Source organism: Pleurodeles waltl, chromosome 1_1 (genome assembly GCF_031143425.1).
Source record: "Pleurodeles waltl isolate 20211129_DDA chromosome 1_1, aPleWal1.hap1.20221129, whole genome shotgun sequence".
In the NCBI taxonomy this organism is placed as follows: Eukaryota; Metazoa; Chordata; class Amphibia; order Caudata; family Salamandridae; genus Pleurodeles; species Pleurodeles waltl.
This window is the reverse complement of record NC_090436.1, coordinates 54,076,209-54,100,543: the sequence shown is the minus strand read 5'-3', so window position 1 is coordinate 54,100,543 and position 24,335 is coordinate 54,076,209. Positions and strand designations below refer to the sequence as shown.

General features: G+C 41.8%; 1 protein-coding gene and 1 pseudogene across 1 annotated transcript in view; one reads left to right on the top strand and one right to left on the bottom strand.

The window, feature by feature from the left end:
• Nucleotides 1-24,335, top strand: part of LOC138262044 (receptor-type tyrosine-protein phosphatase mu-like) — a 306,256-nt gene that overhangs the window by 176,895 nt on the left and 105,026 nt on the right. Inside the window, exons 11-13 of the mRNA XM_069211767.1 lie at nt 762-798; nt 2,310-2,407; nt 12,626-12,742. Coding sequence (XP_069067868.1) covers nt 762-798; nt 2,310-2,407; nt 12,626-12,742 — 252 coding nt within the window. The remainder of the gene's footprint in view (nt 1-761; nt 799-2,309; nt 2,408-12,625; nt 12,743-24,335) is intronic.
• On the bottom strand, nt 16,560-18,931 carry LOC138261984 (ribonucleoside-diphosphate reductase large subunit pseudogene; annotated as a pseudogene).

Genomic DNA, 24,335 nt, shown 5'->3' with positions numbered 1-24,335 from the left:
CACAGGTATCCCCTGTAGCCCACAAGGTAGGGTGTGTGGTATTTAAAAGTGTGCCATGTAATGAACCAATATTACCATATCTCTACAGGCCCAAAAAGCTATTTACACTCTGTTAGGCCTATCTGTCTTATGTAGGAAACCAGTGTGCATATTAAAATACTAGTACTGATAACTAGGGAAAGGGACCAGCTAGAAAACTATTTAAAGAATTATTTTTAATTCTAATTAAATCCAATTAACTTGTGAAGTCGGATTATTGAGAAATATTTAATACATTTGTGGCCCAGGTTTATCTACTCCCACCTAAATTGTTTTAAAAAAATATTTTTTAGGTTTTTTTAAGCTACACTGAACATAATGTTGAAGTATCCACCACTCAAAGGTCTACCACTCTCTCTTCATAGGTTGTCATTGTTCATTTTATCTTGTAGTGTACATCACTTCTATCCCTGAAAAGTGCATGCAGTATGCTCTAGGCAAAAAACAAGAGATAAACTAGGCTATATGTGTCACTCAAAAAGGGAACTACACCCACATGGTAAATGTTGTGACAGTTAAAGATCACTTTTTCAAGGTCATGTTGATTTTAGTCTGCTGCCCAAAACATCCTTGGTGTAGTCAAGCAATCAGGTGCTCAAAGGATACCTCAAAAAGAGATTCCGGCTTACTGTCATTTGTTCAAGAATAATATGATTTAAAAGTAAGCTTCATCTTGCCAGCTCATAGGAACATTTTCTCAATATGTTTTTTTCTTTCCATAGGGTTACAAGAGCCCAAACTATTTCATTGCTTGTCAAGGTGAGTTTTCCGAGTGCCATAGAGTAGCTAAAGAGACTGCTGTTTCAAGGCGCATATCTGTAGCTAGACCAACAGCAGTAGCACTGTCAGCTAAACTCTTGGATTGCATGTTCTCGCTGATGAGACCAAAACTAGCAAATTTGTTTATTTGTTGAATGAAAATGAAAATCGTAAGTCCTTGAAAGGACCCACCAGTGGGGAAGCTGCAAATGACCCATCAGGCAATGTGTACTATATTAGTACAGTCAGTGTACAACAACTAGCCCCAATGTTTCCCCTTACCTACCTCTTGAGTGTTTTCCAAACTTTCTGAAAATCGTCATCTCTTCAGTCTAATCAATGTCAACACTTCTGTGAATCAAGATCAGCAATGTCCCTCCCAAAGATCAATTTTTGTCCACTTTAGTACAACCGGTAGGGAAACCACCTTGTGGATCATGCCCATGGTGGCTACTGATATTATTGCAAAACATTATTCAGAAACCAGCTTTCAGTGTGTGAGTGAGGGGTGGCTGATAATGTTTATGAAATAGTCAAGACATACATAAATGAGGCAAATTAAAGATTTTCCCATAAATGAGTCTTAAAGAAGAGTGTTTCTCTCTGGTATTTAGCTTGTATGAAGAGCACCCGGCTGTGTGATGAATGTAGAATGATGACTGATGAATTAGGGGAAACAACGATGACTTAATGAGCCATGCTCGCAACTCACACTTTACCAAGAGACAGTATTGGGAAATAGAACAAACTGATCAAGACTGTAATAAATGAAGATGTGACTTAAATAAAGATCAACTGTGCTCCTCTTATAATACTTATAATATATTTTTGTAATATATTTATCTGTAATACCCAACCATTAAATAAATTACCTAAAATGGATAAAGAAGCTGAGCATAGTTTTCATTCAACCCTGACTACCTATCCTCACATAAAGACACTACTTAGAGGCATCAGCTTTCAGCAGGTTGTCCAGTTACCTCTCTCAGTTACAAAGGGTCTGCTTTAGACCTTTGTAGTAACATAGAATTACTAGTATAGCTCTAGTGGAATTAATGCCATCACGCTACAACATAGAAGTGGTAAACCTGTTAGTTGTGATGCTACCAAAGGCTGATGTGCAGCATTCACCAGTATACAGCAGATTTTACATTACCGGCCACCTCTGCATCAAGACAAAATTGATGTTTCTTGAACCACATTTAAAACCAATGTATTGTCATTTATTTTTCCTTCATTTCAATCCAGGCCATAAAAATATTAATTGGACATATTTCTGACTTTGGAAATATTGTAATAATTGTTCCTGTCCCAAAGCACAAATGTGTAACTCTATAGTTAGTCAGAAATGCTATCTGAAAATATTTGGGAAGACTCCTGGGCTGAATGCACTGGATCATTAAGTGATCCTAATCTTATTCTACCCATATTTCAAATGGGTAATACATTTGTCACACCTAATCCTACATGTTTTGTCCCCCTCATGCCTACATTTCCATCTCGGGATGAAGGTCCTTTACCTGAGACAGTGGAAGATTTCTGGCAGATGGTCTGGCAGGAGAACACCTCACTTATTGTCATGCTCACTGGCCTGGTGGAGCAGAATAAGGTATGGCTGAACCCCCACTACTCCCCAAATATCAGCAGACTCCCTAAACATTTGCTTTTATGTTATGATGGAGAGCTTCATAAACTATAGCCACAGTCCCAGATGTTTCCTTTCATGAAGGCTGATATTGTTCATATTGGCTAAAAGATGTATTGTGTATTTCAGTAGTCCTTGCTCGGAAGAACGTTTCTCAAACTATTTTTGAGTCAACATGTTTATGTTTATTCACTGTCTCATGAACTGCTGTATTATAGTACTCCACTGTTGTATTATATAGTATGACACTGGATTTTGGATCTGAGCAAACAACACATTTTATAAAAGTTTTTTTCAAGTTGAAGGTAAATCATTTAACAAGGTGTGCATTTGTAGAACTGTGAAACATCTTTGGCTAGGTCTGTTCATACTGGTTATTAGTGGTTCATTTGCATCCATACAAAATAAGTTTAGGGAGGTTTTGCATTGGATTGTGTTACTATTTTAAGGCCCATATTTCATTGTGGCATGGATTCCGATTGTCCCTCTTATACATTCAATGGAAGACCTTGAGGTGGCTGCACAGGAGCACATATTTTTGCTAAACATGATAAAGGAATTGGGAAGTAACAGAGAAACGTCAAACCAAGGACTTGCAGTAAGGATTCCCTCTAGTATCATGACCCACGCTATGTCAGTGCACCCACAATTAGTTTGTTACCAACCCAATTACAGTTTCTGTTCTGGGAATGGCTCTAATGGGGAAATACATGGGGAGTACGCAAACATTTCAAGCATTGATGTCACCCAGTGCCACTTACAAGTTTTAATTGTCCACAAGTGTTTCAAAACAATGGGAAAAAGATTGGGTTATTTTCATCATGTCTTTCAACGAATGCTCTTATGTGGGCCACACTATTAGTTAGCAGTGATAGTCCTAAGCTCTCTAGTTTTTTGCCAGTTCAAGGAATACTGATCGAAGGCAGTCGACCAATCAGCTCATAACAGATTGTTGGTCTTGATTAAAGGTCTTAAAGATATCGTACATTATAATGATTTGATCCAAGAAGAACTCAGAGGCAGAATGTAGAGATGAGTCAGCATTAGCAGGTCTTTATACTGAACTGGAGGAAGAGATAAACAATGCTCTATAATAAGCAGATGATTGACTAAGAGATGCCTTAGTAGAGTTAGTATTAGAAACTGAGGCTCAGCTGCTAAATCTCAGAAGTCCAAGAGAGCCAATGCATGGCGAATCTTAAGAGAAGGCCCAAAGAAGAAAAGTAACATTGGCAAATGGAAGAGTTTATTCATATTGCTGAAATAATGGAAATGTTGTTCCTTCCATGCAGGAAACTAGAAGGCTTGACTTTGATTAGTAAACCCTAGGTGAGCATTCCTTCAGCCCCAGTGTTTGCCAACAAAAAAAATTGCTTCTGTTTACAAATCCACATCACTACAAGAAAGGCATCTGGAAAACAATTTGCAGATAATCAAGATTCCACTCCAAATTACAAAAAATGGGACCAGGTTTGGGCATCCGTGGCCAAATTCAAAACACCTGACCACCAAGTTTGCATCTCATTGTTTGGGTCTGTTCCCCATCAAAGAGTTAATGACCTCTGAACCCATAATATTCCCTCTTCCTGGCAAAAGTAAGATAAATCTTGTATTTCATGGATCTATACTTAAGTCAGCTGTAAAACCTGACGTGGTCAGTCCTCCTCCAGTGGTTCAGGTACATCCTGAGGTTGAGGCACAAGTGATACTAGATTTCAGATATATAAAGGGATTATTGCAGTGTCTCATCAGGTTGAACGGGTCTGATGCCTCTGATCGGTCTGGGGATCCTTCTTCTTTTGTATGTGTTCCTCAGCTAGTGAAAGCCTTTTGGGCTCAATTTCCCAATTTGCCAGCACCTGGGTTGCGGAGGGAGTTTGACAGCCAATGGTTGGGGTGCTTTCAGGAACCTTAGATAAAAGGGACACTGAGTAAAGGAAGTTAGTGATAACCAAACTAGTAAGCAGAGAGTAAAAGTACAACATGCAGGATTATTGATAAATGGAAAAAGTCTAGCCAGCCGTGTAGAGAGTGGGGAACCAGAACATGAGGGACTTTCAGGTCACAAGCAGATATAAAGGCTGTAGCAGAAGAGGAAGAGATGAACCAGCACTTCCAAGTTATTTTAAATAGAGCCAGCAGAAGGGAAGAAGTTACTTCACAACTTCATGAGTTGTAGGACTCTCCATATACATTAGTTTGTCCATCGTTGGTTTCAACACAAATGTTGGTACTATTTGCCTACCCTCTCTCATGAGTTTCCCTCTTTCCTTTTACAAAACAATTTACCCTGAGGTTTTCTTCCCTTCTTTGGTGATTTCTGCTACTGTTTGACATTCTGTATATATGTTGACTACTGCTGATCATAAGTCTGAGGAGGGTTCCTGGAGTTCTCTGGAGTTGCCAATTGCCTATTCGCCCTCACAGGTAAGTGGACAAGAGGATTCCGAGTTATGATAACATACTCACATTAAGTGAACAATATAAGTAATAACTGTTCATTCACATTTTCTAAGAGTTCACATACATGAGAAGCCTGAGTCCAGTATGTGTCACGGGTGATATTAGATGATGATACATTAGAACCTTGTTAAGATCAATCCAGGAAGGCCATTTCCACAGTTTTTCTCTCTCCCTGAACCCTATTTTCCCATGGAATGAGAGTGGCTGCTGAACTACCATTTTTTCTGCATCCCATCTCCCTTCAGATAGGAGATTGGAGGAATATAGCCAGCAATTTGTTGCCCAAAAAATACATCGTCCACCTTATTATCTCTGGTACACACCACCAAGTAGACGTTAAAGAGCGAACCTTTCAAAGGAACTACAGAAAATTGACATACCAGCCCTTCATAATCAAAGAGGGAACCTCCACTCTAAGGGTACTGGATCTTGTGGAAAAGACATAGGGCCTCATTACAAGGCTGGTGGTCCAGGAACAGCTAGCCTCACAGTGACTGTCGGACTGCTGCAACTGTGGCAGTCTGACCGCCACATTACTGCCACCAGGGATCAACTGTCCTGGCCACGGTCTGATGGCGAACTGATTTTTACTCAGTAAAGCGCCGCCTGGCTACTTACAACTCTACTTACCATCAGCCTTTCCATGCCTTCCCTGCCCAGCACCCTCAGAATGCACACTGTCTGCTGTGTGCTATGGCATTGGCCTCAGACCAATATCGTAGCACAGTTCCCGCCGGGCAGCCCGGTAGGAGCCTCAGAATACAACATTGTAATACGGTCGGGGGGACATCAATGCCATAGCGGTGGTGTCCTCACTGTGAGGTTAGCGGTCAGCTTGTCCGGCCGCACAACTCATAATAATCAGCCTTTGTGTGCCTTACCTTAAACTTTAAGACAGCTAGAGCATTTCTTGCCGACCTCACCCCCACTATACTAATTAGAAAATGGAATAGACACTGATTAAAACTTCTGTGCTGTGCATGAAATAATCATTATCCATACATTTTAACACAAAGGTAATCAAGCCACATTACTTATTCTAGAAAAATACATTCAGTTTGCACAATACAAACTCATAATAAAATACTTTAAAAAATAAAGTTCTATAGTCACCCACTGAAATAAAACGTCACTGATTCAAACATATTTACATAACATTTATAGTAATATCTTCCCATTTTTTTTACACCATCCCTCGGCCTAACATATAGCCTTATTTCTTAGATAATGGGAGCGTCATGGTACAAAGGTTCATAAAATGGGTGATCACTTCATTATGGGAGAACCCATGCTCTTTACCCTGTACCACCTTCTTAGTGTTCATGCTTTCACATCTATTGAGACTCCACATCATTTTCCGCACATAAATGTTACTTTGAGACTCCAAGTCATTTTCTACTTATAGTTGTTTCTTTATAGTGACTCAAAGTACTTCTCTCAGTCACTACCAGGGCATTTGCATCTTCCAACATGGAGATTCCATAATGTCACATACATTCATTATGCTCCATCCGTGCCTCAATTTCAGCATTAGTTCCATCTGGCATGCCCTGCTAGTGTCCTAATTTAAAAAAGAAAATGTTTATTAGCATAATTGACATTCAGAATCTTGCACAGCTTGTCAGCTTCCAGTTAGATTCAAAGTCAAGAAAGATTACTGAAAATGTTTCAGAGTTACACAACTGCACAAATGAAATAACCACAATCCACAACTCTCAAATAAAAAAGTTGCTGACAAACACAAGAGACAGTTGCCCACTTATAAAGGAAGGAAACAAAATATTTTCTCTCCTGGACAGAACAAAGAAAGGAAAAGTATTTGTATGCTGGAAAGAGTGGGTAAATAGGTAATTACCCAATGCTCTAAAAAGAGAAAAATAAAGTATTTCCTTAAGAAACAAGTGTGGGTACAGATGAGCCAGGCAAGCACTGCCTTGTTTTAGGACAACCTTTATGGCTAGATTACCAGAAAATTGTGTTCTGTAGACCTGAGGCCTTATCTTGAAATCAGTAACGTAACTGGCAAACACCAATCTAGCTTTCCTTCAAGTCAGTGCACAGAAATCGCTGCACTAAAATTAGAAGACAATATTTTTTGAAAGATTCATAATATTAAAAATGACCAATTAATCCTTGCTAGACCTGTCAGCCTTATGAAGGTGTTCCCCTAAACGTTTTTTCCTTCCCTCTTCCTGTTTTGCTGAAATTGACGAGCTTCTCAAGATAACTTTTGATACTCCAGTCTTTTATTGTGCTCTACAGGTAACATAAGTAATCAATGAAAAGTAATCCCTTTGATATTGACCCAGTAGGAGCTGTTACTACACATGATAAAGTACAGGCTGTAGTTGTTTTTAGGCATGTGGTAAGTATTTGGATTAAAGAGCTTTTCTTATTTCCATCTTGTCCACTGACATATAATAGAATTGGCTTGAATGTTGAACATTTACATTGATTCTTATCTTTGATATATATTATACTAACCCAAACAATTCCCCTAGACTTTGAGTACAAGATAGCTGAACTCAACCTGTCACAGCACTCAAAAGAGCTTATCTCCCTATGCAAAAACAATTTTCAAGCATAAACTGTCCAATTTCTTGAATAGAGATATTTCTGCAGAAATCTTCTCCCACAATTCCTTCATGTATTTTTTCTCAGATTTTGTGATGTATGAAGTGAAATAGCGAGCAATAGAGTTGTCTGCAACACTCTGTATGACCATATTTGCATTCCACAATTTCAGAATGACAGGATTATAATTGTTAACATACTCAGAGGCCTTCACTCACTAAAACATGGCAAAATGAACTTGCACCTGATTGGCATATTATATTTTCCCATAAGTTCTTAGTAAAGAGGTATATCACATACCGAGGACCGATAAATTAAATGCTACTGGTCGGCCTGCAGCACTTATTGTGCCTCCCACTTAAGTAGCCCGTTAAAATATGTCTAAGCCCTGCTATTGCAATCTGTGAGCAGTTAAAAGCTGCCAATTCAATTTGGCAAAATAAACCCCCTGCCAGGCCTAAAACTCCCTTTTTAACATATATAAGTCACCCCTACGGTAGGCTTTGAACAGACTTGCATTGTATTTAAAATTCTGGACATGTAGTTTTTAAGCTTTACATATCTGGTAGTAAAAAACTCATGAAATTTGTTTTCACTACTGCGAGACCTACCTCTCCCTAGGATAGCATTTGGTTACATTATTACATTTAATAAGTGATACATTTTGTTTGTGAGCAGGTAGAAAGTTCATGTTTGGTGTCTAAGGAATTGCAATTTTAAAACCTCTTTAATGGTAAAGCTCGATTTTAAGTCACAATTCTGAAAATTCTGCTTTTAGGAAGTTGACTTGTTTGTCCTAACCATTTGGTGACTGACTGTAGCCTGTCTCCGAGGTTACATAACTATGTATAGTTGGCAGTTGGCCTATGTGTATTCCTCCAAAACAGTCACATGGAATGAGGACTGGGTTTAGTCTGGATGGGCCATCCTGACAAGATGGGTGGAGAAACAGCTGTCACCTACCCCACATACACACACTTCTATAGGGGCTGCCTCCTGCACTCACAAATAACTTTACACTAGCCTTTTGAGACCCTGACATACTGGGACCAGGACAAGGAGAAAGGAATTTTCAGAACACTCTGTGGGGGCAAAACTCTAGAAATTCAAAGCTGGTCCCTGACATCCATTCTTCAGTACACTCCTGGACATGTGAATACTACTGAAGGACTGCCCTGCTGCCCAAGGACTGCCCTGCTGCTTGAAGCATACCCTACTGTCTGAGAAGGAAGACTGGACCTGCTTCCTTCATCCCAGGCTATCTGAAGTGACTTCAGTGGTCAGCTGACTAACCTCCTGTTCTGAGCTACAGGAACATAGGTGCCTCCCAGGTCCTGAACCCTTGGTTTGGCATCAGTTGGACTCCCCCTAGAAACCATGTAGCACTATCTGTATTTTTTAAGATAAATAAGATGTGGGTATCACTGTACAAAGGATACACATTTAACAGAAAGATATATTGCCACAGTGAATATTTTAAAATCACAGTTAATTGCTGAGGTGTCCATATCACTGATGCAGAATACGCACAATGATGCAGCTCGCTTTTCAAATCCAGTGGGGCGATGTTCACATCACCAGGACTCGTGAATCCCATACTACACTTCTGGCATTCCAGAAGATATACTAATCATCCAAATTGAAATGCACTGGAATCAGAGATCCAACATTGCACGTTCATGTTGCTCATTGTGACAGCAAGACGAAGCTGACCTCCATGTGAATTACTCATACTTTGAGCACTATGTTGCATGGCAGGCATGGTGAACAAAGACATTTTAAGTCATGGACACAGTGGGCTATTGCCCAGGGCACCACCTTTCAAGGGAACCCTGATAATGTGAACTTTCTGTCGAGGCTGGGCCACTCACCTAAAAGGCAGGATGTCTGCAGGGCGATGGTATGCCCCCGACCTCCTGGAATACCTCTCGGCACTTACTGGTGGACACAGAAACCGCGCCAGGTGTTCCAAAAGTAAAGGGGGAGTGGAACAGAAAGAGATAAAACACTGCAAAATCTTGCAGGTCCAGCCAGGCACCCTGTATCTTCGGGGCAGGGGGCACATTATTGTTGACAGAGTGATAGTAGAGTTAGTGCACTCAACTTCCTTCAAACTGAATCTCTTCTTCTGATATGGGCACAGGAGCGATAGAAGAACACCGGGATGCTCCAGCACTTTTCTTGGATAATAATACCTGTTGGCACAATTACTAACACTGCATCACCAAAAACCAAAACTGAGTACCATAACAATAAGTACTGCGACACTAGGGCTGGCTTCACAGAGGTTCACTGTTGCACATTAAGATTAGAACTGTGGTTGCACTTATCATGCACAAGAAAAACAAGCAAGGGCATTAATTATATCACATATAACTTTCCTGCATGCATAGGGTTAAACTAAAAGGAACAAGAACAATCCAAGAAATACAAATGTCCACTCTGGGTTCAAACAGGGTGGCACAGTTTGGTTTGGTTTCACTCTGTGTGTGAAAAACCCTTCAAAAAGCGAATTTTGCAAATTTGAAACACAGGCATGAATGACACAATTTGAATCCAAGCGTTATGCTATTAGAGAAAGAAAAGTCATGTAAATGCTCTTTTAAAATTGCACTGTCACTTTTTGTAGTACTTGAGCTCAAGCAGATTTCCTGAAGCACATTTAGGCAAGTAACTACAATAATAATGTAGAATGTTCAGAAATGCATTTGTCTCTTCAAGATAAGCACTCTGCCAAAATACGAGGTCTGAAATACACCAGCTGTTCTAGGAAAGTGTGGCGCTCAAAGAACAATACTAGTCACTTAGCTGCAGCCTTTTCCGGAGTGCTGGAGGAATGCCTGGTGTCAGCTGGTACAGGAACGAAGAAAAGTATTGCCTCAAAAGTCCTAAATACAAGGATGACAGCAGGGGCTGGACTGCCAAGTCAGATGCTGAAATCAGGAAGCAAAACAAAGCAAAGCATGGAGGCATGCTTCACTCTGTTATTTATAGCCAATCAGGAAAGCAGTTGAGTTTCCACATTTGGATGAGTCACCACACCCAATTAGAAGCACATGTCTACAACTGCTCACATTAGCAAACAAGCATTGGTAAAACAAGCATTGACATAACCAATTCTGTAACATACTTAGAACCATGAAGGTTTAACCAAGAACAGAGATATGATTTAACCCTAATCCCTGGGGATGCTGACAGATAACGCAGGAGGCACCTTGGGGATTCCTGACACTTTCTTTCTATTTTACTTTTATGTATTCTAATTATCTTTCTAAACCTTCCTCCGTCTCTCTGCCTACCTTTACTTCCCACCCTGTATCTATCTGCCCAATGTCATCTTAAGTAAAGTGTAATCTTACGGAGTTTTGTATCCTGAGCCAAACATATTTCAACAGCTTTTGTGTGACCTGTTCCTGAAATCCTAACATAGAATTCAGTACTGTCTAGCATCTGTCTCACTTAATTTAGAAAGAAATGGACAATACAATTCAAAGTTGTTCTGAGCAGGTGCCCCCTAAATAGTTCTTGCTCCGAATCCTCAAAATCCTTAAGATGACTCTGATAATGGATGACGTCAAACAGAAGATGGCATCTAAATGCGACATTCCAGGAAAGACCGGCTTATCTGATTGATTTGCACCCAATGCTATCAGAAGTGTGACTAAGCACCTAGGATTGCAATCAGTAGCGGGATGTAGCACAGACAAAGCAGTCGTTCCCAAGAAGAATGACCCGCCATCACCAGAGAAGGAGTTCAGATCTCCCTGGAAAGGAATTTGAAGGAAGTCAGTACTCTATGGTAGCTAGACATGCAGAGGTGCTTAATCTGCCACTCGTCGCCAGTGTAGAAATGAGCAAACCAGGTATTAGGTAGGTTCGAGCAATCTTATTTATTGACACCTCAGTCTACTTCAACTGCAGTCTTCAAAACCGCACGTTCCCCAGGATTCCACAAGCCCTTCAGCATTGGAACTCAGTTCAGTGGCTCCAGTACAACAAGGTGGTCTGGCTCACATCCGACCTTCTTTTGTATTCTTAGGTAGCACTTGATTATTTTTCTGCCAGGGTTTTATTTGAAATATCTACTTCTGTATTCTCTTTTAAATTATTTAGAAAATGAAAGGTCATTGGAAGGCGGCTTTTTATTTTTTACTCATATGGAAAAGTCTCCTATTTTTGCGTGACCAGTGTTGCTTTGAAACTAATTCCTGGGGTGAAAAGCTACTTTTGTCAGATGCTTTTGCAGAACCTATATGCCAAGTTATTTATTCTTTCAAAACTCAGTTATTAATACTTGAGGCCTCATTATGACTTTGGTGGTCGGAAAGACCTTACCGCCACAGCCACGAGGAGGAGGCCCCCCACCCCAGTCATACAAGCGGCCTCCTCCCCAGGAGTATTGCGATGTTTCCACTGGGCTGACTGGCGGAAACATCGTATTACGACATTTACACCGGTGTGACCGGCAGAAATAGTGCCACGTCATTGGCCTACAGCACCCTCGGAACGTGCAATGTCTGCACTGCAAACATTGTGCATTCTGAGGGTGCTAGCAGGAGGGCCTCAGCACTGCTCTTCCGCAAGCCTTTTCATGGCGGGAACCCCGCCATGAAAAGGCTGGCGGAAAGAGGACTTGTGATCATTAGGGCATTGAACTTAGCACCGCCATGGGTGAGCACAACTCCAACCCCCTGCCACCCCTTCGGGAACCACGTTCCTGGAAGTGACGGCGGTCCACTGGTGGTCAGACTGCCAGGGTTGTAGTGTGGCGGTTTAAAGACTGCCAGACTTGTAATAAGGCCCTTGATTGTTAATTATTACCCTATCCAAGAGCATGGAGAGCATATCATGTTAAAGAGATCCACACCTTAAGCAGTATTGATATATCTTAATTTGAGAACTTCTCTTCTAAGTAACCCCTAGCACTCAGCATAGGCTGTGGTAGTTAAATGAGACATTCCATAAGTATTTGTACTGGGAAAAGTCCAGGATCCTGAAAGCAAAGAGCAGTATGTATATGTTATAGTATGTAGATCCAGGCATAGTACTACACACTGGGAGAACCTTTATTGTAGATTATATTCTAGTAGTAACTCATGCTGCCATTGATAATGTGTTTTCATTGTCTTCTTCTTGTTTCGACAGGTGAAATGTGAGCAGTACTGGCCAGAGCAGTCGGATACATACGGACAATTCAAAGTGACTCTATGGAGTACACATATGTCTACAACCCACGTGACGCGAACTTTCAGTCTACAAAAGGTCAGATATATATTTAGAGAGGTTTATTTTTTTATGCTAAAATGTGGATATTTCTAATGTAGACCTCAAGAAAGATGAGTTTTCAATCAAAATCTTCTGCCTTACTTTCAGTAAAGTTTACAGTTTTCCACAAACAGTTCTGTCACAGTTCTATATCTGTTGAATACTACAACCGTCTTCCATCCTTGTCATATTATGCCCCGCATGCTGGATTCATTATATTTCACCAACAGGGAGTTATGTTATTGTGTCTTCTGCCTTCAGTTGACTGCACTGTGTTGTTTTTTCCCTACCCTATGTTCAAAATTGCTCTACATTTTTAGACACACCATCATTTACTTTAGAACTACGTTACCTTGTTTTGTTGCATTGAGTCACACTATATGTTTTTATTTTTTTACATAGTAATGTATAATTTCTTTCTCAATATCTTTCAAATCAGTAAAAAATCCTTTAATTTTCTAAAATGTAAATTTATGTTCCTACTGTTTTTTTTTCACTGACCCACTCTATGTGGATGCAAAAGAAAGGTGTTGCTTAGAAATGTCCTCATTCAGTATTAGCAGTCCTTTCAAATTATCTTGAAAAAGGCCAAGGGGCATATTTAAAGTATGGCAGGCTTTACACTGTTGTGCTAGGTCATAGTGGGACATCCGCCAGAAGTCAGGACCCCTGGTCATTTCATCCCGGAAACCAAGGTAACATTATCTTACACCCATGCTCACTTATGGGAACTGAGAGATAAAGTAAACCGTAACTAGAACTTGGGTGCTCACAATCCATTAGACACCATAGTCCCTTTCTCCTGCCCAAACTGCTGCTGCGCATACGCGTTCAATTACGCCCCGTCAGCAAGCCTAGGGGAGAGATCGGATCCAATTACCAATAGTGAATTTGAGACTTTGTTAGTCCTGGCCTTCTTGGTGTGGTTTTCCCTGTCTTTTTGCCTATGTAACCTGTATTTTTGACTGTGTGCTGTATTTCGTTTTTGCTGTTTTTAGTACTCTAGGCACTTTACCACTACCGATCAGTGCTAAAGTGCAAGTGCTTCCGCTCCTGTGTAAATTGTGATGATGATTGGTTATCCATGATTGGCATATTTGATTTGCTAGCAAGTCCCTAGTAAAGTGCACCATGTGTGCATGTAAATCAAATGCTACTAGTGGGCCTGCAGCACTGATTGTGCCACCCACATGGGTATCTCTGTAAACATTTCTCAGACCTGCCATTGCAGTGTCTGTGTGTGAAGTTTTAAACTGCCATGGTGACCTGGTAAGTGCACCCACTTGCCAGGCCCTAAATCTTCCCTTTTAATACATGAAAAGCACCCCTAAGGTAGGACTAAGGTAGCCCATGGGCAGGGTGCAGAGTGTTTAAACGGTAGGACATGTTCTGGTGTCTTTTACATATCCTGATATATTGGCAGCAGATAGAGTTATGGATCTTGGGGTCTCTGAACTCACAATTAAAAAATGCATCTTTTGGTAAAGCTGGTTTTTAGATTGTAAGTTTGAAAATGCCACTATAAGAAAGTGGGCATTTTCTTGCTTAACCATTCTGTGCCTCTGCCTGGCTGCTGAATACACGTCTGGGTCAGACTAGCAGTTGGGTTGTTTGTGAGTTCACTCTAGACAGCCATACAAAGGGAGCTGAGGTGTGCCTGCATATCCTGAAGGATTTTCCTGGGCTAGACTGATGGGAGGAGCAGACACTTTCACCTGAATAGGTCTGTGCCTGTCCTTACACAATGCAGTCTCCACCCCCTAGAGTGTGTTTGGGACCAGGGCAGGAAAGGTAAGGCCTTGTGCACTACAAACACTTTCCTTTTAGGTTTGCCTACTTCAAAGGCAGAATTGAGTATATGTATTGGACTGCTGACTCTACAACTTCAGAACACTTCTGGAACAAGAGGAGACTCTGCCAAGGAGAAGAGCTGAAGAGCTGTGAGGAGGAGTAATGCCCCATTTGCTGTGTGTGCTTTGCTGGGTTGCTGCAGTTGCTGCTTCTGCTTTGGAGAGGACAAAGACTGGACCTTGCTGTGTATCCTGCTTGTGAAGTTTGTCCAAGGGCATAGACTGAGCATGCCTCCTGTTGTGAAGTCTCAGGGACATCAAAGACTTGGGCCTGGGCTCCTATTCTGAGAGTCCTGACTTGCAAGTGGTGCCAAATCCAGTTCCTGGGCCCTTCGACGTGGAAGCTGGTGACCTAACGAAAAATCCACGCCCGTGGGTGTTGGGCCAGGAAAACCAATGCAGCGGCTGCACCGCGGTTGAAAAATTGACACAGTGCCAGTGAAATCAACGCCTCGCCTGCTTCAGTGCAGATCCATCGTTGCTGTGTGTCTGGATTTTTCACGCATCGTCCCTGGGTGTCAAATCTCCATCATCATTGGAACGGAGGAGGCGTGTCTAGAAATCAACGCATTGTTCTCCTGCAGGGAAAAGAATGGATGCATTGCCTACCCGGCAGGGAAAGAATCAGCGCACGGCCTCACTTGCGAGCAAGACATTGACTCATCGCTTGCTTTTCAGACGCATCACCTCTCCTATGGCTTTATGTTTTGACACATACTAGGTACTTTGTGCTAAAGCAACGTTTTCATTCATTTCTATGGATTAACTTTAAAAATTGATATCTTTTCTTGTGTATGTTGGAGTTTTGGTCTTGTTTTACTTAGATAAATATTGGCTATTTTTCTAAACTAGTGTTGTGTCTATTTGCAGTGTTTTCACTATGCTATTGTGTGTGGGGGCACACATACTTAACACATAGGCTCTGACGGTGTGTGCTAAGCTACCAACGGGGTGAGCAGGTGTTATCTTAGGTGTGTGACACACTTACCCTGACCAGAGTGAGGGTCCCTACTTGGACAAAGTGTAAACTGACTGCCAACTAGTAACCCCACTTCTAACAGACTTGATAGGAAAAGACTGGATGTAATGCATCTATGTAAATGCTAGATCTCTAACTAAATCTTGCACCCAAATCTTGAGAACAGTATGACTCTGAAGTAATGTTTTTTTAAGTATACCCTGGAAATTCACCACTTTTTGCAAGTGCTTTAATTTACGGAGCACCATTTCAGAAGCAAAATTTTAGCTACAATTTTGCGGCAGTTATTGCCCCTTTAGCTGTCCAATTTAATAGCTTTTTAGTTACTGGTGACTTTAATTTTTGCTTTGCAAAATCTTTAAACCCAGCCATCACAACATTTAGAGAGGATATGGTAGCAATAAACTTACTTCACAAAGTTACCAAACTCTTGACTTACTATTTACCAGTATCAGCTCACTAAGGTTAGATTCTTCCACACCTCTAGTTTGGTCTAACCAACCCTTATTAGAATGTACACTCACCATACTTTAACAACTGTTTACTGTCATCAAGGCCAGTTCTTCCAAAGTACCTGAAGTGGCAACATCTGAAGATCAGGTTGATAAAACCAATTTTAAAATCAAGCTTAATAACTTTCACAAATGAATATGCTAAGCTCCTAGAGATTACTTTGCTTGAAAGATTGAGGAGAGCAAGAACTCTTCCTTTTTTTTAAAAATCTTTTTTTCTTTTTTTGCAGCAACAATACAAACAATGGATACTGGATTAGCAATACAAAATTCTCCCCTTTTCTAGGAGGTCGAAGCATTATATGGACAAAGTCCACATGTGTACAAAGAAATATTCCTTGTATATTCAGAGTGAAGCTGACCTTGCAGAGAGCAGACTACCCACAGAGTACTTGCAGGAAGGGCTGCATCACTAGTGGCTCACTAGTCCCAAGTACCCTACAAACACTTCCAGAAGGCGCGGCTTCTCTGACGTTTCACACAGACGCTCAGGATCTTCGCAGACTCAGATTAGGATCCACACATCAGGCAATCGTCTCGGTTTTCCAAGGAGCACACCATGGCTGCAGTGTTCCTCTCCTTCTCTTCCTTCTCCTCCGTCACCACCTTCTCCTGCAGCTTCTCTTTGTTGAGAGTGAACTGGATTGGGTTGGCAGCTGGCTTGGTTCTGAGGTAGCACATGCCAGTCTTTAGGCCCTGCTTCCATCCAAAGAAGTGCATGCTGGTAAGCTTTCCGTAGTTTGGCTCTGCAACATGGATATTTAGAGACTGGCTCTGATCTATGAAAGCGCCTCGATCTGCTGCTATGGTAATGATGGTTTTCTGTGAGATTTCTCACACAGTTTTGTAAAGCTCTTTAATGTCTGCAGGAATCTCTGGAATACTCTGAATGGAGCCATTGCAGGCTATGATTCGGTTTTTTATCTCTTCGCTCCACAAACCCTTTTCAGTCAGATCTGAGTGGGGGTTTACCATCTGAAACTCCCCAGAAAGAACTCGGCGTGTGGAGATGTTGCTGGTGTATGGCTCGATGGATTCATTACTACCCAATATCTGGGCTGTAGAGGCAGTTGGCATTGGTGCAAGAAGCAGACTGTTTCTAACACCATGTTTCGCAATCTTCTCCTTTAAAGCTGTCCAGTCCCACAAACCAGTAGGTGTGACATCCCACATGTCATACTGCAAGATTCCTTTGCTGACTGGTGATCCCTCATATGTATGTCCAAGATCTTTTGCCAATTCACAGCTGGATTCCAACGCTCCATAGTAAATGGTCTCAAAGATCTGCTTGTTCAGCAGCTGCGCTTCAGGGCTCTCAAACGGATATCTCATTAGGATAAAGACATCAGCCAGGCCCTGAACACAAATTCCAATGGGACGATGGCGCTTGTTGGAGTATTCAGCCTCAGGCACAGGGTAAAAGTTGATGTCAATGATTTTATTTAGATTGCGGACTATCACTTTGATGACTTCAGCTAGTTTCTTGAAGTCAAAAGTGCGATCAGATGTCACGTACATGTTAAGAGCAATGGAAGCCAAGTTACACACAGCAACCTCATCGTGGCTGGTGTATTCCACAATTTCTGTGCACAGGTTGCTGGATTTAATTGTTCCCAAGTTCTGCTGGTTACTCTTTCGGTTGCAGGCATCCTTGTAGAGCATGTAGGGAGTACCTGTTTCAGTCTGAGACTCAATGATAGCGTACCAGAGCTGCTAGGCCTTCACTACTTTGTGAGTACGGCCTTCTTTCTCGTACTTTTCATATAGTTCCTTGAACTTCTCTCCCCTTTAGACCCTGGCACTCACTTGGGCACATCAGGGACCAATCCTGATTATTTTCAACTCTTTTCATGAAGAGATCTGGAATCCAGAGAGCATAGAAGAGATCACGAGCTCACTGTTCCTCCTTCCCGGTGTTCTTCAAAAGAAATTCAAAGACATCAAAGTGCCAAGGCTCCAAGTACATGGCAAATGCACGAGGCCTCTTATTACCACCTTGATCCACATACAGTGAGCTGTATTGTTGTACACTCTCAACATTGGGACAAGGCCATTGGAGTTCCCATTCGTCCCTGCAATATAGCTGCCTGTGGCTTGAATACATCTCACAGCTACACCAATGCCGCCAGCAGACTTGGAAATTAAAGCACACTGTTTCAGGGTGTCGTAGACCCCCTCAATACTGTCATCCTTCATGCAGAGCAAGAAACAGCTGGAGAGCTGAGGGCGATTGGTTTCAGCGTTGAAGAGCGTGGGCGATGCATGAGTAAACCACTTCTCCGACAGCAGGTTGTAGGTTTCAATTGCAGCATCAATGTCATTCTTGTGGATCCCAACAGACACCCTCATAAGCATGTGCTGGGGACGCTCTGCAACTTTTCCGTTAGCTTTAAGCAGGTATGACCGTTCCAAAGTCTTAAATCCAAAGTAATTGTGGGAAAAATCCCCAACATAGATAATGGCAGAATTCAGCCGATCTTTGTTGGCCAAGACAATGTCAAGAGTCTCTTTGGAAATCATTGGAGAGTGGCGTCCATTGAGAGGGTTGATGTAGTTGCACAGGTCTTCCATCACATCACTGAATATCTTCTTAGTTTCCTTATGAAATTAGAAACCGCAATCCTTGCTGCCAAGATGGCATAGTCTGGGTGTTTGGTGGTAAGAGTGGCAGCAGTTTCTGCTGCAAGGGTGTCAAGTTCCACAGTGGTGACCCCGCTGTACAGACCTTGGATTACTTTCAGGGTTATCTGCGCTGGGTCAACAAAGTCCAGATTGAGTCCATAGCAGAAGTAATTTTGTCAAACATGACATGCTGCTCACGTCCATCTCTCTTGATGCCATGCATGTCTGCGGCGGGCTGCTGGGCCGGGGGTGGAGATGCAACAGCGGCGGGAAGCTGGGGCTCGGTGTCGGCACGGGTCTCCCTCTGGTAGCAGAGGAGTGACTCGGCCCGGTCAGGCAGTGGCGGTGCTATGGCGAGCAAGAACTCTTCCAGTGAAATATTCAATCTAGTAAAGGAATTAGCAGATTATTCTGCCTGTGAGGAATCTATTCCAGCTTCAGCCAATTTATGTGCTAATATAGAAGACTTTTTTGAAAAACCCATTCGATAAAATACACTCTTTATTGCTCAACCTAGTAGTGACTCTTTTCTGAAGCCTGGTTCATACCCCATTCTTCCACTACTGCTGTCTGTGAATCGTTTTCCATTTTAATGACTACTGTGGTGGAAGAATCTATGATCAAGGTCAAGTTAGGGTCTTTACATGACCCTTGCCCTCATTATGTTCTATCTGCAAATGGCAGTGTGAGGAGCCCATGGATCACTGACTATTCAATAGAACTGTGGACACAGCTATATTTCAAGACATATGGAAGAACGCTTTGGTACCTCCATTGTTAAAAAGCCCGGTGCTAATCCTTTAGACACGATGAACTATCGACCTATCACTCCCCTACCTGGGCAACATTTTTTAAAAGCTTATTAACCTTTAGCTCTCACATTATCTATAGGAGAACAATACATTTCACAGACAGGGTTTATAGGGACCCATAACACAGAGACAACCTTACTGGCAGAACCGGACAATGTCATCTCTCACTGGACTAAGGTAAATCTGCTGTCCTCATTTCTCTCGACCTCTTGGCAGTGTTTGATTTGGTATCACACACCAGACTATTAGAATGTCTGCACAAGATTGGTCTTTATGGCCAAGAGCTTAAGTGGCTGCAATCCTTTTTATTGGGCTGAACACAATCAATTCCCCTTCCCCGTTGAGATCTGACCCTGCACAGTATATTCAATAGGCTGACAATGATCTAGTGTCACACCATTGTCCAGGCACTTATCGTTCAACTGGACTACTGAAAAAGCCTCTATGTGGGCATTGCGGACTTCCTAACATATTACTGCCCTCCTCAGTGCTACAATTATTATATTGTCTGCCTGTAGATAATAGGAACATTTTCAAGGTGCTTTACATGTTCATCAAGCCCTTTATATTTCAGACCCTTCTCAGAAGTAGAATCATCCCTTATCAGCCATCAAGGGCATTACGATCTGCTAACCTGGCCCTTATTTTGCCACGTTGAATCCATGGAGCCAAAACAAGGGATCGCCTCCTTCACCCATCTTGCTTTAATACAGTGGAACACTCCACAACTGCATCTGCAATTGATCCCTAATCTCTTACTGTTTGGGAAGGCTCTTAAAATGTAGCTCTTCCAGGACTAATGCAACCTGCTTTCTGTGCGTATTGTCATTCTTGCCTTGCCGTTTTGGATTGCACATAAATATGTCTACAGGAATGAGTATACGCATCTATATATGAAAGTACCATAACATAACATACTCTGCAGCTGTAGCGGGGTCCAGCCGGCCATATTTAGAGATGTTTAACAGGCAGGCAGAAACCTTTGTAACTCATCAGAGCCCATGAAATATCCATCATGTTCACGCAGCGGCATTGCAAAGTTTTTCTTTTTCAAAAACAAACTCCCAACATGGGAGTGGGAAAAACAAAAAAATAGCGCCCCTGACTCACTGGAAATTTTTACCAGAGTGTATGAATTGTTAATCTTTTACCTGTATGAAACCACAGGCTTTTCTTGGTTGTTGAGACTGGGATCAATGATGTTGAAACCTTGCCCTCAATATTGGGAAGCAATCGGGTGTCAATTGACTAATTGTCTTTCGGGCCGACAGCCTAAGCTTTCTGCTGGTGGAGCTAGCATTGTCTCTGCAAACCCACAGTGAGATTTAACATGAGTGATTTAGACAAATTAGTAATGTTTAGACTATAGTGAAGACAGGATGAAGCAATACAGTTAAAGTAGTGGTTGTGTGAGGTACTGAAAACTGAGCTGAATGAGTACACCAACCTTACTTGTTTCAACTTATTTCATCACCAACCCATGCTACTGACACTTTTTCCTTGAACCTAATCCTGTTCTGTGCCCTTGTCCTCAAGGCTGGGTCCACCAATGCTCTGTCCTTCCACTTCATTTTTTCCTTGTACAGAACCCCATTTGGTGGCATTATCTCAATGGTATTTTTTGGTTCACCTGTTTGTATCTGCCAATAAATCTTCTTTTTCTACTTACTCTTTGCTTAACTCCCACACACATAACCTATTGCCTCTGCCATTTTATAGTATTGGGTGGCCATGCACTATCAAATGCTTTCCCAATCAGTGCAGGAATCATATAATCCTCATCATCCAATTTGCCACAATCAATTATATCTTCAGAGCTCCAAAGTCCCCAACTGAAATCTCTTGTCGTAAGTACCCTTGTATCTCTACAAGGCTACTGGATTGGGGCGGCAGCACCTCTGAGTGTAGATGACAAAGCACTCCCACAACAGTTGGCAACTGTTGGCCCAACCCTCTCGGCTCTCTAGCAGCACTTCACCCAAAGCATGAACAGCAAATGTGATTTCTGGCAGCCTAGCGGTGCAATTCCTTTTCTCTCATTTAGGAATGAGTCTCTTGCACACACAGACAAAGAAGAAGATGCAGGAAAGTTTTCAATAAATTTATTGAAAAGTCTGCAATCTACTATCAAATACATGAGCTGCAATGATTAGAATAATGACAAGAGACAAAATCAGGATTGTGGTAATAATCAATATGAATATGAACAATCCTAACATTTTGCAATAAACATGAATACACAAACTTCTCCCCCTAAAGCATACTGTCTATTCTAAACAGAGCAAGGTATGATAAACCTAATCTGCCCAAACCATGTCCATGAGAAGTACCCCAGCCCTCGTTACCTTGGAACAAGGTTGGCCTCCAGTCCCCAAACCAAACGATATGGAGACGCAAAGACTGTGGTCTGCTGCCAAATTACGTGCAGTGTAGATGGAAGATTCTGGGTGGAACCACCTCTAATAATGGGCTCACAGAGTGTTTAAATAAGGCCCATATTATTGTTGGTGCAGACATCCTTACATGTGTATGTACCTTAACATTATATTGTGTGCTTAAACTTGGATCGTCAATACCATAACAAGAATGCCTGCCCTGTAAAGCAGAGGCACATGGTGACAATTCAGTACGTACATTACTGACAATGATGCTTTCACGGATTGGCAACTGATTATAACATAAAAACATTTCTTATAAAATGTAAGAGCTGCAAGTACTGTTAAAATGAATAAAAGATTAATAGTTTAGTTGAGTTTAGTTTAGCAGTCTGTAAAGCGCTAGAGCGGAAGCAGAACGACAAGGAGACAACTGCTGTGAACAGAAGGGTCTTCAAATTCAACGAAAGGAAATTTCTTGACTATCCTGGCGAAGCTCCAAGGGAAGGGAATTCCAGAGATGTGAGGCTCTAAATGCTAAAGATCAATCTCCCCATTTTGCTTTCTTAATCTGTGGAACGTTATTTATGGAGGACGTCGAGCTTCTAAGAGCCCTTTAAGGGATGTAGGGCGTTGCAATCTGTTTAAGGAAAGCCGGACCCTTATCATGCAGAGCTCTGTGCAAAGTGCAGAGGGCCTTGAAGTTGATCTGTTGTTCCACAGGCAGCCAGTGAAGGGAAACTAAAGCAGGTTTTGCCGACAGGAGTCTGGGAATCTTCATACGTAGGCATGCTGCAGCGTTCTGCACCACCTGAAGTCTTTTTAGTTCATATCGAGGTGAACTCAGATAGAGGATATTTCCATATCCCAGGCATGAAGTTATGAGAGCCTTGTGATTAGTGTTTTTGCTTGAAAAGGAAGTATCTTAAAGACTTTTCTAAGAAGTGTTAATAGACTAAAACAGGTTGCTGCCAGCTTTTTAGATTGACAGTCCATAGTCATGTGGGAGTCCAGCCAAAAATCCAAGGACTTAACATTGTCTTTTGGTGGAGGCAGGCCTTCCAACCCATCATGGAACAGAGAAGGGGATCTGAGTGGGTGATAATTACCCACCAGCATGACTTACGTTTTTTTTCGTTCAGCTTAAGTTTACAGCTGGCCATCCATCTAGCTACTGCTTGAAGACAGGGTGTCAGGTTGGGCTGACCTGTCTTAGAGATGGTTGAGAATGAGAAGACCAGCTGTGTATCAACAGCATAGGAAACCATTGACAAGCCGCAAGGTTCCACAATCTCAGCCAGAGAGGACATATAGATATTAAACAACATAGGGCTGAGAGAGGAGCCCTGGGGCACGCCCCATCTGAGAGGAAGGCTGTTGGAAAAAAAGGAGCAATCAAGAACTTGAAAGGTTCTATCCCTCAAAAAGGAGGAGACCCATTTCAAAGCGCGACCCTTGATGCCTGCATGGAAAATTCTATGAAGCAGAATGTTATGATCTACGGTGTCAAAAGCAGCACTGAATAATAAAACAGAGCATGTTTATCTAGGTGAAAGGGCACAGGCCGAGGCTAAGCTAAACTCCTGTACCCAAGCAAACTAAACTGGATCCACAACACTCTGTTGCCTGCTTGACTCAACAACTTCAAATTGATTATGACGGTAAAATGCAGCCTACCTTCATCAACCGCCACCTTGGTTGACTAAAACTTGCGGAACATCAGCTAAGGACACCAGATCTTACATCTTATTCTAACAATGCACAGAATCCACTTGTTATGATGAAATACTGCAATTGCATCTTCAAAGTCTCTTTAAATACATCTTTAAAAAAATCAAAAGCATTCCTATTCAGATCATGGCCAACCTTCCCAGCACCAGTCCTACTTCCATTTAAAGAAAACAGGGACGCCATTCATGGTATGTTTCTGGTGCCTCTACTAGTTCCCTATGACGGTATGAATCAGCCCACAGATTCTCCTTCTACATAGCTTGGTAGACTGTCTATTTCCAGAACTCAAAGCACTCTTGATCAACCTTATATTTCAGACTAATTGCCCTCCCACTTGCACTGAGGTCTGGCTACTCCATTTACATAAAGACCCTGCGGGTGATGCCACCTGCATTAACGTGACCAAATCACACTAAGAATTACTTTAATATATTTTCCTGTTTTGTTGTCTACTACTGAAATCACTGACCACTAAGAGACTAATATCAAGTTAAATACTGTACCACATTTATGTTTAAGTGTCTCATGAAATAAATACAGTATACTTAACAACACCTGATTTTGTGACATTACAGATAGCTTGGGAGGACCTTGGGGACTACATTTAAAGAGACTTGGTTTAAAAGGCACGTTAGTTGGTTTACTTTCTTGAATGAGCAATTAACCTCCACCGCCCCCTTTAAAATGTATAAACACTTTCTTCCTTGAG